This window comes from Arabidopsis thaliana, chromosome 3, assembly GCF_000001735.4.
Source record: "Arabidopsis thaliana chromosome 3, partial sequence".
Lineage (NCBI taxonomy): Eukaryota > Viridiplantae > Streptophyta > Magnoliopsida > Brassicales > Brassicaceae > Arabidopsis > Arabidopsis thaliana.
In genome coordinates this window covers 17,212,664-17,226,009 of record NC_003074.8, presented here as the reverse complement: position 1 = coordinate 17,226,009, position 13,346 = coordinate 17,212,664, and the positions used below count along the sequence as shown (strand labels likewise).

At 38.9% G+C, this 13,346-nt stretch overlaps 6 protein-coding genes across 8 annotated transcripts; 2 read left to right on the top strand and 4 right to left on the bottom strand.

The window, feature by feature from the left end:
• Positions 1-523: 523 nt before the first annotated feature.
• AT3G46770 (AP2/B3-like transcriptional factor family protein) lies at positions 524-2,201 on the bottom strand. Of its 2 annotated transcripts, none has more exons than NM_114544.3 (4): positions 1,839-2,201; positions 1,233-1,590; positions 1,028-1,140; positions 524-945 (listed from the first exon to the last, which is right to left on the bottom strand). In NM_114544.3, exons 1-4 carry the CDS (start codon positions 1,944-1,946, stop codon positions 694-696), a joined length of 831 nt encoding a protein of 276 aa, NP_190261.1. In that variant the 5' UTR covers positions 1,947-2,201; the 3' UTR covers positions 524-693. The 2 variants fall into 2 exon arrangements, with proteins under 2 accessions (NP_190261.1, NP_001078253.1); NM_001084784.2 differs by having other exon boundaries at positions 674-945; positions 1,832-2,056.
• Positions 2,202-2,737: 536 nt separating this feature from the next.
• Positions 2,738-4,074, bottom strand: AT3G46760 (Protein kinase superfamily protein). Its single transcript, NM_114543.2, has one exon. It carries the CDS (start codon positions 3,981-3,983, stop codon positions 2,970-2,972), a length of 1,014 nt encoding a protein of 337 aa, NP_190260.1. The 5' UTR covers positions 3,984-4,074; the 3' UTR covers positions 2,738-2,969.
• Positions 4,075-4,237: 163 nt separating this feature from the next.
• Positions 4,238-6,269, bottom strand: AT3G46750 (low-temperature-induced protein). Its single transcript, NM_114542.4, has 5 exons — positions 5,964-6,269; positions 5,541-5,855; positions 4,958-5,451; positions 4,674-4,884; positions 4,238-4,592 (listed from the first exon to the last, which is right to left on the bottom strand). Exons 1-5 carry the CDS (start codon positions 6,064-6,066, stop codon positions 4,549-4,551), a joined length of 1,167 nt encoding a protein of 388 aa, NP_190259.2. The 5' UTR covers positions 6,067-6,269; the 3' UTR covers positions 4,238-4,548.
• Positions 6,270-6,598: 329 nt separating this feature from the next.
• Positions 6,599-10,197, top strand: TOC75-III (translocon at the outer envelope membrane of chloroplasts 75-III). The gene is made up of 7 exons (NM_114541.3): positions 6,599-7,904; positions 8,183-8,404; positions 8,493-8,600; positions 8,720-8,911; positions 8,990-9,238; positions 9,325-9,579; positions 9,667-10,197. The coding sequence occupies exons 1-7, from the start codon at positions 6,714-6,716 to the stop codon at positions 9,904-9,906; spliced, it is 2,457 nt and encodes an 818-aa protein (NP_190258.1). The 5' UTR covers positions 6,599-6,713; the 3' UTR covers positions 9,907-10,197.
• Positions 10,195-11,731, bottom strand: AT3G46735 (uncharacterized protein; the record flags this gene model as incomplete). 2 transcript variants are annotated; one of them, NM_001339274.1, is made up of 4 exons in its annotated part: positions 11,187-11,731; positions 11,003-11,059; positions 10,716-10,860; positions 10,195-10,636 (listed from the first exon to the last, which is right to left on the bottom strand). In NM_001339274.1, the coding sequence occupies exons 1-4, from the start codon at positions 11,278-11,280 to the stop codon at positions 10,531-10,533; spliced, it is 402 nt and encodes a 133-aa protein (NP_001326773.1). In that variant the 5' UTR covers positions 11,281-11,731. The 2 variants fall into 2 exon arrangements, with proteins under 2 accessions (NP_001326773.1, NP_001326772.1); NM_001339275.1 differs by having other exon boundaries at positions 10,593-10,630; positions 10,739-10,860; positions 10,999-11,059; positions 11,187-11,326.
• Positions 10,255-12,941, top strand: AT3G46730 (NB-ARC domain-containing disease resistance protein; the record flags this gene model as incomplete). Its single annotated transcript, NM_114540.2, has 1 exon — positions 10,255-12,941. Exon 1 carries the CDS (start codon positions 10,398-10,400, stop codon positions 12,939-12,941), a length of 2,544 nt encoding a protein of 847 aa, NP_190257.1. The 5' UTR covers positions 10,255-10,397.
• Between the last annotated feature and the right edge of the window lie 405 nt (positions 12,942-13,346).

The following is a 13,346-nucleotide window of genomic DNA, read 5'->3' as shown; positions in this document are numbered from 1 at the left end:
ACAAAAGAAAGATGAAAGATTTTCTTTTGTCATGAATATGTGCATCTTCGGCTGAAACTTGGAAGGGACGAAAGTTCAGTTTTAAAGTTTATTTTGTGTACACACTTTCATGATTTATTGTCTTGAACTCTTGTTGTGTGTTTTTACCTTAATTTGTAAATTGGTAAGAGCAAAATATTTGGTTCTAAATTTGTAATCTGTTTCTTCGAGACCATTATTTTGTGTTATAAAATTTTAATTTCATTTACTAATCTTTTTAGGTTTTCTATTGTTCTTGGGTGGTAGCGGACCTTGTAGTTCACACAATCACACGTTCTTCCTAAGGGTTAAATCCAGGTTCTGTTCTTCCTTTTACTTGACATTTAGATTGCATCTTAAATGGTCAATTACCTAGGTATCAAAAGAGGAAAAAAAAAACAAGATGATTTGTTTATTGAATCACAAAGAGATTCTTTAGATAGATTTATGAAAAAAGAAGTGCTCATGAAAATTCTAACGTTCTAACGTTGCTAATGAAAACCCTCTTTTTCAGTCAAATGATCATTTTGATGATGGCACTAGTCACTTGAGTGAGTATACTAATGTGGTAAATGCATCTAATGTTGAACATTTGAATGTTCGTCATAAACGAAATAAATAACTTAAACATTTCAATTAACATTCTCTAAGATAGAACAACATGTAAGAATATGATCAGGCCTTGATAATGTGGACCTTGATTTCGTGAACCAAACCGTGATAACCATTGACCATCTTAAGTTCGAATACCACTTCATTACCTGGCTTCACATGATTCCTTCGGATGATACTACCGATTCCATTTAGATACACGGATCTGTTCTTCCAAATCACGATTCTTCTCTTCAATATGCCAATCTTGTCACGCATGATAACCATGTTGGGAAATGTCAAGTTGTAGTCCTTTATAAGTAAAGACGGTATGCGCTGAAAATCAGAACCAATCATAATGAATGACAAACCATTTAGTCATTTGAAGTTTTCTTTAGTCACATTTCGGTTTCTTTACCGTTCTATTTTGAGTCATATCAACCGGAAACGACGGGTTTAGTTTGTTGTCTAGATGTTCATAAATCTTATGACTCTTAGTCTTCAGTTTCGCACGTCTTCTACTTGTACCACCTATCCAACAATTAGGAAACAAAACACTTATAAAAGCATTGATAGAAGATTCTCTTATAAACCTCGAAAATGTAAAGTCTATTTATATATACCTCTTCTTGGCGACTCCTCAAGCCCTTTTGTGCTCTCTTCATTCCCCACAAGCACATCTTCTTCACTGTCCACTTTAATCACTTCTTTTTCCATTGGAGATCTCATCCTTTTACACATTGAACCATACTCGTACACGCAAAAGTGGAACACACCATAACCATCGAACTCAAACTCCAAGAAAATTGGCTCAGTCACATTCTCGTCCTTGACGATTTTCTTCCACCCGTCTCGGAGAAACACTGTGTTACCGTTTGCTTTCATTTCCATCCTCCAAATGTTCCCCGAGGACACACTTTTAACAGTTACCTTCCGAGGAAGAGGCTTCCCTGAGATCTTGTCTGAAACCAAAGGTAGATTCTGTACAAAACAATAGAGAAACACACATCTTACTTTGAACAACACTAACATAATTTCAAAACCATATCATACCACCGATGGATTTGTCACATCACATAAACACACAACCTAAAACTCAAAAAAATGTCTGCTAAAGCTAAAACTTTCAAGATTGTTCAATACATATCATTCAAAACTCGGAAAAAGACAAGATCTTGCAAAAACAGAACGGAAATGCTCTGTTCTAAGAGATTTAAGCAACGTATTACCATGTCATCCGCGGTTTGATTTGGTATGTAAACTCTGAAAAACTTCAGAACTGTATCTTGTATGCTCATAGTTTCCGATAGCTTTTTTTTACTTGAGTTCTCTTCCATGGCCGTGAGCCCGTGACCGTGAGAGGCTTGAGTGTTAGAAAGAGATAGAACAGAGGAGAGAGAGAAGAAGAAGAATAAAGAAGAAATTGAGATTCGAGATTAGATGATGAGAGAGGGAGAGAGAAACATTCAATACAACACAACACACAAAGTCATGAAAATAGAAACAAAACAGAGCTCTGGTCACTTAGCGTTTCAGGTGGTTCAAAAGGGAAACAATGTTGGACGTAAATAGTAATCCCTCATCAATTTCCGATGTTACGTGTTGATATTAATAGAAAAAGTAAATGGACTAGGCCCATAATTATTGGGCCTCACTGAAAACGCCCATATAGTTTTATCTAAAGTCATACGTTTCGTCATCGCATCATACGCGAATAATTTCGTCATATTTTCTATTATTTTGTCGTAACGGAATTAATCAATTATTTTCTGACACAATTTTTCCTATTGCCCTATGGAAAATCAAAAATGCATTGAATTCAGAAGAACCCTAGACTAAATAAGAGATCTTATGTTTGCATGTGGCTGTGGTAACAGTGCAGAAGGATCACAAGGAGCTACACAATAACATAAACCTCTAGAAGATAATGGAAACAAAACAAGATTAACAGGTAAATCATTATGTTGTTCATAAGTATTAGTGATAACAAGCTAAAAATCAAAAACTGCTAACAAGAACTATATACAAATTTATTTATTTCTTATAACAAAATGATGACAAAACTGCTAACAAGAATTATAGGAAAACTCTACTTTATGACATAATTGTAACACTTTTGTTGAATATTTTCATACCATTACAACATTACAGGTCGTGTCCTGGCCATAGGGTTTGTATTCGATCTTTCAATGTATACATTGTGAGTTAAAGAATGAGGAAAAACAGTAAAGAAATGTTGCGAAAAAAATTATACCGTTCTTCCAATGATAATTTCTGGTAACTTGTTTGGTTCATATTTTTGTAGGTTGTTGAGAGAAGCGATTTGTTCTGTTTTTTGCCGGGCACTAGACGAAGTGCTGCTACGCAAGAACTTCATGGTACGGTGTTGGAATACTGATCCCAGGAGTGTCTGGAGGCATCTCAGGCAAAACATCATTTCCTTCAAGATAGTTTACCACTTGGGACATACTAGGCCTATCCTCTGGATTGTACTGTGCACATAGTAGACCAAGCTTTAGTACCATCTCTATCTCCTTGCAGACGTAGTCTCCTTCCAATCTAGCGTCTCGGGCGCCAACCAAGTTCCCTCTTTTCCAGCATTGACACACCCAGCTGATTAAGTTAAACTCTTCAGGCTTCCCTGGATACTCAATGAACATTCTTCCACAAGCAAACTCAAGTAGTAATGCTCCGAATGAATAAACATCGGCTTTGGTTGTCGGCATTCCTGTTATTATTAGCTCTGGAGCCACATAACCTACGCTTCCTAGCATTGGGTTCCTGTTTGTACCAAATCTTGCTAGACCGTAATCTAGTCGCCCGTTTAAATCCTCATCCAAGAGTACATTTGCGGCTTTTACATCTCGGTGAAGAACGATCTGTTCATGCAAATAAAGAAGAGCTGAAGCAACTCCTTTGATTATATGAAACCTTTGTGACCAACTTAGATTAGGCCTTTCCTCATTAAACAAGAAATCATCAAGATTTCCATAAGGCATATAATCATAGACCAAGAGTAATTCACCTTTTCTTCTGCAGTATCCTAAGAGCTGCACAAGGTTCTTGTGCCTTAACTTCCCAATACCAACAATCTGAGAAACAAGGTGTTTGGTATCTTGTTCTGCATCTAAAGAAACTCTCTTTACAGCAATCTGTGCATTAGAAGAGAGCTTTCCTTTGTAGACTGTCCCGTTAGCCTCTGTACCGAATAACTCGCTCTCTTTGAACCCTTTGGTTGCTTTGTAGAGAGCTTTGTAAGAAAACCTCTGAGGACTGTAATCTTCCTCCCATTCTTCTCGTACTTCTTCATACTTGCTGTTCACATACATTGATCTTAATGCTGCTCCCATTCTTAGAAATATACCTGCAAACATGTCAGATTTTTTGCAGATTCTCAAGGCAGCTTTTAGTCCTCTATTGTCATCGTTGTTTCTGTTTGGTGATTTGTGTGTTGTGGGAAATTAGTAGCAGACCACTTTCTTTTCAGGAGAAGGTCAACTGTTGTACCAGGACCGTCCATTCTTGTTATTTAATGGTATTTCATCTCTGATAATGGTATTTTATTATACTAGTGGCATTTAAAGTCTCCAATGAAGATTTTCATTATGAGTTATATGTAATTTATATTGCAACATTGAACAGGTTCATCTCTTTGATCACCTGGATGAATTAAATACTCAAATTTTTATGAAGATGCAATATTTTCTTCTTATTACAGAAGTCAACTACAAGAAGGAAGGAAACAAAAACCAAAAAATGAGTAAAAGAACAAAAGAAGATGTATTAGAATTTCTTATGTATGTATACAACAGACTTCAGACAAAATGAATCTTGGTTTTGGTATGATAACATAACTAATAGGGGGAAAAAGAGGATTGAAATAGAAAGCCTCTTTCTTACATAGAGGCTTTGTAAACAATGAAAAACACTCTCTGTTCTTTAGTTTGGTTGAAGTATCTTTCCATGATTTTCTGCTTCAACAACTGCAGCAGAATCAAATGCATCAGAATACAATTGCAGGTGTGTCAAATTGTTAATAGTTGAGGAATAAAAGAGGAACTCACTTTCATTTGTGTTGGCTACAAGAGGAGCTTTGTTGTCTGCTGAATTTGAAGCAGGTGCCATGTTTGTGGCTGCACCAAAACTAGAAGTCTGAGAAGAACCTTTACGAGGACTGATAGCTTTAGATATCACTCGAGAAAGTTCTCTATCGTCTTCGCTAGGCTCAAACTTCTGCGATATGTATTCCTTCATTGATACGCCTTTGTCCCATACCTGGTTACAAACACAAGATGATTGACTGATGTATTTACCTAAATGCACAAACAGATAGAGAACTTTGTCGTACCTTGGTATTGAAGCCAGTGGGCTGGTTAGTTCCGGCAGTGTTGATTTCTGCAACATCATTTACCTCTTCTTCTCGCTCTGTTGGTTCTGGAAAAGCCATATCTTGAATCTTCTTAGTTATAGCTTGAGTTGCGTCAGAGACTTTAGCATAACCAGGTGCTAGCTTCTCTGTCACAGTTTCTGTTACTGTCTTGCTTGGACTAATAGGTTCCTGCTGGCTCGTGCACTCTTTCCTTGTCTTCTCAGACGATTCTGTTACTATTGTTGTTGTGTCAGAATCAGCAGGCTTCTCTTGCTTGACATCAGATAAAACATTCTTCTCAGAGATCACAGGATGTTCTGTTTTGGAACCATTACAATCTTTTTGTTCTTGTTCAGCGTCCTGTTTGGCTGGGAGAACAGACAAGACATTTGTCTCAGTGATCACAGGATTCTCTCGGGGATGCTGCCTTGCTGTCTCCTTTAACTCTTCAGGTGCCTTCTTTGATTCATACACTGAAAATAACACAAGAAGATCGATCAGTTTTAAGCAAATTCCTAAAAGGGTGGTTGTTACTTATGAAGCTTTGTTCAATTTCATTTACTTGGGGCTCCAAGATATTCAGGATCTTCTTCTTCTTCTTCTCCTCCTTCTTCTCTGACTTTACGGTCTTTTGACTTGTCACGTGGTGACAATGACGCATAACCAACTTCTCTAACTTCATGATCTTCGGATCTGCAAAACGGTGACATGGTTGCATCACCTTCTTCATCATGTCTCTTCTTGGTGCTGAGACTGTGCTGCAGTTTTTTCGCCTTATCCTTCATTTTAGAGAACAAAGATTTCTTATGGTGAGAATGTTCTCCATCATTTTCTTTTCTTGGTGAACCAGAAGGTGACCGCTTTGAAGCTTCACCAGCTGAAAAAAAGTATGACAAACAGATTTCAAACCAAGAGTTTGCGTCCAAAATCATCAAATCACTGAGAGTAAACAAAATGGATATTATCATTTCTTGGAGAGACTTACATTGGTGACGCTGGCTAAGTGTTGAGAAGCTAGGATTTCCAGAATGATCAACATGTGTTTTTAAGCTTTCGAGCTCAGCGACGGGGTCTAGTTGACGCGACATTTCAGAAACACAAAGTTCTTGTAGATGTTCTGTTTAGGAACTCTGATCCTCTGAGAACAACATAAGATAGATATAAGACAAGAAAAACTGTGCATGTCGTCTTGTTTCTCCGAGGTTCTTGGACAAACCATAAGAAAAAAAAATGCTTAAAATAGTCATGGTCTCTTATTGGAGAAGCATGAAGGGAAGACAAAGTCTTGGCCTGAGAAATTGACGTTTGAAGCTGAATTATAGGACTCACATTTGTAGAGTTTTCTAGAGAAAAACTGGAACCATAAATAACAAATACACTGTTTAAAGAACTTAAGCAAAACTTGTCTCTGAACTTTAATGACCAAAATATTAAGACTATGTGAGAAAAATGTAAGAACACATTTGTCTGGATAAAATGCATAAGTTACAGAATTATCACAGACTAAACATTTTTCAAGAACCTAGTCAGAAGTTTACTCATTTGTCTCACTGAAACTGCGTGCTGTTTCTAACTAAAGTAAACGTCACGCAGTTCTATGTTAAATAAACAAAACGTAATGTAGTCTAAAAGGAAAGTCTCTCTACCTGCTTAAAACCCAAAAGTACATTTTTTCGCCGAAGCCAAAAATCTTCACTTGCTTCTTCTTCTCTCTGAAACCTTATCTTCTCCGCCCATGGCCGCCTTCTCCGTCAACGGGCAGCTTATCCCGACGGCAACAAGCTCCACTGCTTCCACCTCTCTCTCTTCCCGTCGGAAATTTCTCTCTCCTTCCTCGTCTCGTCTCCCTCGCATCTCCACTCAATCTCCTCGTGTCCCATCGATAAAATGCAGCAAAAGCTTACCTAACCGAGATACAGAGACTTCCTCAAAGGATTCTCTCCTTAAAAACCTAGCTAAACCTCTAGCCGTAGCCTCAGTCTCCTCCGCTGCTTCATTCTTTCTGTTCCGAATCTCGAATCTTCCGTCGGTTCTGACCGGTGGTGGAGGAGGAGGAGATGGGAATTTCGGTGGATTTGGTGGTGGAGGTGGTGGTGGAGATGGAAATGATGGTGGATTTTGGGGGAAATTGTTTTCTCCTTCACCAGCGGTTGCTGATGAAGAACAATCACCGGATTGGGATTCTCATGGTTTACCGGCGAATATCGTTGTGCAATTGAACAAGCTTAGTGGTTTCAAGAAGTATAAGGTATCTGATATTATGTTCTTTGATCGACGGAGACAAACCACTATTGGTACTGAAGATTCCTTCTTCGAGATGGTCTCGATTCGTCCTGGTGGAGTTTACACTAAAGCTCAATTGCAGAAGGAGCTTGAAACCCTAGCTACTTGTGGAATGTTTGAGAAAGTTGATTTGGAAGGGAAAACGAAACCTGATGGAACCCTAGGTGTTACAATCTCGTTTGCTGAGAGTACATGGCAATCTGCTGATAGGTTTAGATGTATTAACGTTGGGTTAATGGTACAGTCGAAACCTATTGAGATGGATTCAGATATGACTGATAAAGAGAAGCTTGAGTATTACAGGAGTTTGGAGAAGGATTACAAGAGGAGAATTGATAGGGCACGGCCTTGTTTGTTGCCTGCACCTGTGTATGGTGAGGTTATGCAGATGTTGAGGGATCAAGGGAAAGTGAGTGCTAGGCTGTTGCAGAGGATTAGGGACCGTGTTCAGAAATGGTATCATGATGAAGGGTATGCTTGTGCTCAAGTTGTGAATTTTGGGAATTTGAATACTAAGGAGGTTGTTTGTGAAGTTGTGGAAGGTGATATAACTCAGCTAGTTATTCAGTTTCAAGATAAGCTTGGTAATGTGGTTGAAGGAAATACTCAAGTTCCTGTGGTGCGCAGGGAATTGCCTAAGCAGGTATGTTTCTCAAGTTCTGCTATGTCAGATATGTCATTGTTGATGTGATCATGATTTAGTATAGGATGATGACGAAAGTGTAGTTATGTTATAGATTGATATGTCAGGAAAAAATTGACAGACTTTTAACTTGAACTTGCTATTTAAGTCTGATGGATGTAAGAGGTTTAATTGCTTCAATGAACTCATTGTACAAATGTTTTATATTCCAGACATGTAATGATATATCTCATTTGTTATGTTAGTTTTAGTGATAGTTTCGATGTTTCGTTGAACAGCTTCGCCAAGGCTATGTTTTCAACATTGAAGCTGGGAAAAAAGCTCTCAGTAACATCAATTCATTGGGGCTGTTCTCTAACATTGAAGTCAATCCACGCCCAGATGAGAAAAATGAAGGGGGCATTATTGTTGAGATCAAGCTTAAGGAGCTAGAACAGAAGTCAGCTGAAGTCAGTACAGAATGGAGTATTGTTCCTGGGCGTGGAGGAGCTCCCACATTGGTATGAATCCTTCCTTACTGAAATAAGTACAGATTGTAAAATTTGAGAAGTTCCATTGAGTTTGATTGTTATTGTTTATATGCATCAGGCTTCATTCCAGCCAGGTGGTTCTGTTACTTTCGAGCATCGAAACCTCCAGGGTCTTAATAGGTCTCTCATGGGTTCAGTGACCACTAGCAACTTCTTGAATCCTCAGGTACATTCGATAAGCTTACATGATTGATACATCTCTGGTTCAACTTTTCGGTTGATAACATCCATCTATTTCTGTTTCTATGTGCTAAGCACAAACCTTATGTTACATTTTTTCCTCAGGATGATCTTTCGTTTAAGCTTGAGTATGTGCACCCGTATCTGGATGGTGTTTACAATCCTCGGAACCGAACATTCAAAACAAGCTGCTTCAACAGCCGCAAACTTAGCCCAGTATTCACTGGAGGACCTGGTGTTGAGGAAGTGCCACCAATTTGGGTTGACCGAGCTGGTGTGAAAGCTAATATAACTGAGGTAAGCTTGCCAATCCTCAGTGCCATAATCGACTTATTTTGTCCTACAAACACTTAACTGAAACATATTTTCATGCAGAACTTCACCCGTCAGAGTAAGTTTACATATGGACTTGTGATGGAGGAGATAACAACCCGAGATGAAAGCAGTCACATTGCTGCAAATGGTCAGAGACTACTACCTAGCGGTGGAATCAGTGCTGATGGACCTCCAACAACTCTCAGTGGTACCGGTGTCGATCGAATGGCTTTTCTACAAGCCAACATCACCCGTGACAATACCAAATTTGTTAATGGGGCAGTTGTTGGACAGAGGACTGTCTTTCAGGTTTGCTTTCCCAATGATCAAATGAGATTATAAGGATGAGTCATCTGTATATTGTAAGCTTTACACAATGTATTTGCAAATCACAGGTTGATCAGGGATTGGGTATTGGGAGCAAATTCCCGTTCTTCAACCGCCACCAGTTAACCATGACAAAATTCATTCAGTTGCGGGAAGTAGAACAAGGGGCTGGTAAGTCACCACCACCAGTTCTAGTCCTCCATGGGCATTACGGAGGCTGCGTTGGCGACCTTCCAAGCTACGATGCTTTTGTCCTCGGTGGTCCGTACTCTGTCCGTGGCTACAACATGGGAGAGCTCGGTGCTGCTAGAAACATTGCCGAGGTAATACAGCAAACACTCAAAACAAAAACAGTCTTTTCTCCTAAACCCGAAAAATATGTGTGTCTAATTTGGTTTCATGGATTACAGGTCGGTGCTGAGATCAGAATACCCGTGAAGAACACACATGTCTACGCTTTTGTTGAGCATGGAAATGATTTAGGAAGCTCAAAGGATGTGAAGGGAAACCCTACAGCAGTGTACAGGAGAACGGGTCAGGGTTCATCCTATGGTGCAGGTGTGAAACTCGGTTTGGTCCGAGCTGAGTATGCTGTAGATCACAACAATGGAACCGGTGCTCTGTTCTTCCGATTTGGAGAGAGGTATTAAGGTAATGTGAGAAGCAGGCTCATGTTATCCACCTTAGTCTTTTCATTTTCTCTGTTGAGGATCTGCTATTTTTCTCTTTTTTCCTTTTCTTTTGTGTTTTCTTTTTTTTTTTCTACTTCTTTTTCAATAATTGTTTAATGTTAGTGTTTGATGACGTTGCTGAGTTGTGCTGAGAATCGGGAAAGAGTTTGTTCTTCGTAATATGTCTAGACTTTTGTAGGAAAATTTTGAAACTTTCAAGTTTCAAAAAATCGTATGAATAGTTGACAAATGAAAATTTATATTGGTAACACGTCTGTCTGCATCTGAGTTCTCTTTTAAAAATAACGAATAAGGGATAGTGCAATAGAATTTAATCAAATGTCAACACCAAACATCTACAAAGTCAAGTGTCAGAGGCTTTCGAAAACTTGAAATTGTTGACATTAGGAAACAAAGCATATCTTCAATCTTCTCCATATTTTGAAATCTTTCAATTTGATTCTGTTGAGATGGTAGATGCTGTCACTGGTTTCGTTTTGAATAAGATCGGCGGCTATCTCATCAATGAAGTATTGGCGTTGATGGGAGTCAAAGATGATCTAGAGGAGCTGAAGACGGAGTTGACGTGCATCCATGGTTATCTTAAGGATGTTGAAGCTCGAGAAAGAGAAGATGAGGTCTCGAAAGAGTGGACAAAACTGGTTTTAGATATCGCCTATGATATCGAGGATGTTTTGGACACCTATTTCTTGAAACTTGAAGAAAGATCACTAAGACGAGGCTTGTTGAGATTGACCAACAAAATAGGCAAAAAGAGAGATGCTTACAACATAGTTGAAGATATTAGAACCCTGAAGAGAAGAATCTTGGATATAACTCGCAAGCGGGAGACTTTTGGTATAGGAAGCTTCAATGAGCCTCGAGGAGAGAATATTACAAATGTTAGAGTGAGGCAGCTTCGACGTGCTCCACCTGTTGATCAAGAAGAGCTAGTGGTTGGTTTGGAAGATGATGTTAAGATTCTTTTGGTAAAGCTTCTTAGTGATAATGAGAAAGACAAGAGTTATATTATCTCCATATTCGGTATGGGAGGTCTAGGAAAAACTGCACTTGCCAGGAAGCTTTACAACTCGGGGGATGTGAAGAGAAGATTTGATTGCCGTGCGTGGACCTATGTTTCTCAAGAGTATAAAACAAGAGATATACTTATCAGAATTATAAGATCGCTGGGAATAGTTTCTGCAGAAGAAATGGAAAAGATCAAAATGTTTGAAGAGGATGAGGAGTTAGAAGTTTACCTTTACGGTCTTCTAGAGGGAAAAAATTATATGGTGGTAGTAGACGATGTATGGGATCCAGACGCGTGGGAGAGCTTGAAGAGAGCATTACCATGCGATCACAGAGGAAGTAAAGTCATCATCACAACGCGTATTAGAGCAATAGCTGAAGGTGTGGAGGGGACAGTCTACGCTCATAAGTTAAGGTTCTTGACGTTTGAAGAAAGCTGGACGTTGTTTGAACGGAAAGCATTCAGCAATATTGAAAAGGTTGATGAGGATCTGCAGAGAACTGGAAAAGAAATGGTTAAAAAATGCGGTGGATTACCGCTTGCTATAGTCGTGCTTTCTGGGCTTTTGTCTAGGAAAAGGACAAACGAGTGGCATGAGGTGTGTGCTAGTTTATGGCGACGCCTAAAGGATAACTCCATTCACATTTCCACTGTGTTTGATCTAAGCTTTAAGGAGATGCGACATGAGTTGAAACTTTGCTTTCTTTACTTTAGCGTCTTCCCTGAGGACTACGAGATCAAGGTAGAGAAATTGATACACTTACTTGTAGCAGAAGGGTTTATACAAGAAGATGAAGAGATGATGATGGAAGACGTGGCTCGATGTTATATTGACGAGCTGGTAGATAGAAGTTTAGTGAAAGCTGAAAGAATTGAAAGAGGAAAGGTGATGTCTTGTAGAATCCATGATCTACTGAGAGACTTGGCTATCAAGAAAGCTAAAGAGCTTAACTTTGTAAATGTTTACAACGAGAAGCAGCATTCTTCTGATATTTGCAGAAGAGAAGTGGTTCACCATCTTATGAACGACTATTACTTGTGTGACAGACGTGTAAACAAACGAATGCGATCCTTCTTATTCATCGGAGAACGGAGGGGTTTTGGTTATGTCAATACCACAAACTTGAAACTGAAGCTACTTCGAGTGCTAAATATGGAAGGGCTTTTGTTTGTTAGTAAAAATATCAGCAATACTTTACCAGATGTGATCGGGGAATTAATCCATTTGAGGTATCTAGGGATTGCTGATACTTACGTTAGCATTTTACCAGCTTCCATCTCCAATTTACGGTTTCTACAAACACTAGATGCGTCAGGCAATGATCCCTTCCAGTACACAACCGATCTTAGTAAGCTCACATCACTAAGGCATGTCATCGGAAAATTTGTGGGAGAATGTCTAATAGGCGAAGGAGTAAACCTTCAGACCTTGAGGTCTATCTCTTCCTACAGCTGGAGCAAACTGAACCATGAGTTACTCAGAAATCTTCAGGACTTGGAGATCTACGATCACTCTAAGTGGGTAGACCAGAGAAGAGTTCCTTTAAACTTTGTTTCTTTCTCTAAACCGAAAAATCTCCGTGTCCTAAAGCTTGAAATGAGAAACTTCAAGTTATCATCGGAATCAAGGACAACAATTGGGTTAGTGGATGTGAACTTTCCCAGTCTTGAGTCTCTGACACTTGTCGGAACAACTCTTGAGGAAAACTCAATGCCTGCTTTGCAGAAGTTACCTAGACTGGAAGATCTGGTCTTGAAAGATTGTAATTACTCGGGAGTGAAGATCATGAGCATCAGTGCACAAGGTTTTGGTCGGTTGAAGAATCTTGAAATGTCCATGGAAAGAAGAGGCCATGGATTAGATGAGTTGCGAATTGAAGAAGAGGCCATGCCTAGTTTAATAAAGCTGACTGTGAAGGGCCGATTAGAACTAACTAAGCTGATGATTCCTGATCGATTGAAAGCGTTTGTTCGACGCAACTAAAATATATGCTGATGACTGCTGAAAGGAAAAAGCTAAAAATGCTTTTATAAAGTGTTTATTTGGTATTTGTATATTTCCCTTCTTGGTTATACATATGTATTATTCTTATCAGCAAAAATGATGATGAAGAAACGAGTTCACTAGCAGGAGACGAAAGGAAAATATTTTAGGTCGTCACAAGACTAAAAATCATGTTTATCATTACAATAACTTTGCTGATACATAACGAAAAATGTGAATCCTTCACAGATTAAACTTGGGACATTTAGAGGTCAATAACTTATCTGGCTATACTAACTATACAATAATAACAAACCTAGCTTTTGTTGGAATGTCACTTTCATAATTCGGTAAAATGTTCGTTAGCGTGTGGCTATCCAACACAAAGGAAGGTTAACTTATATG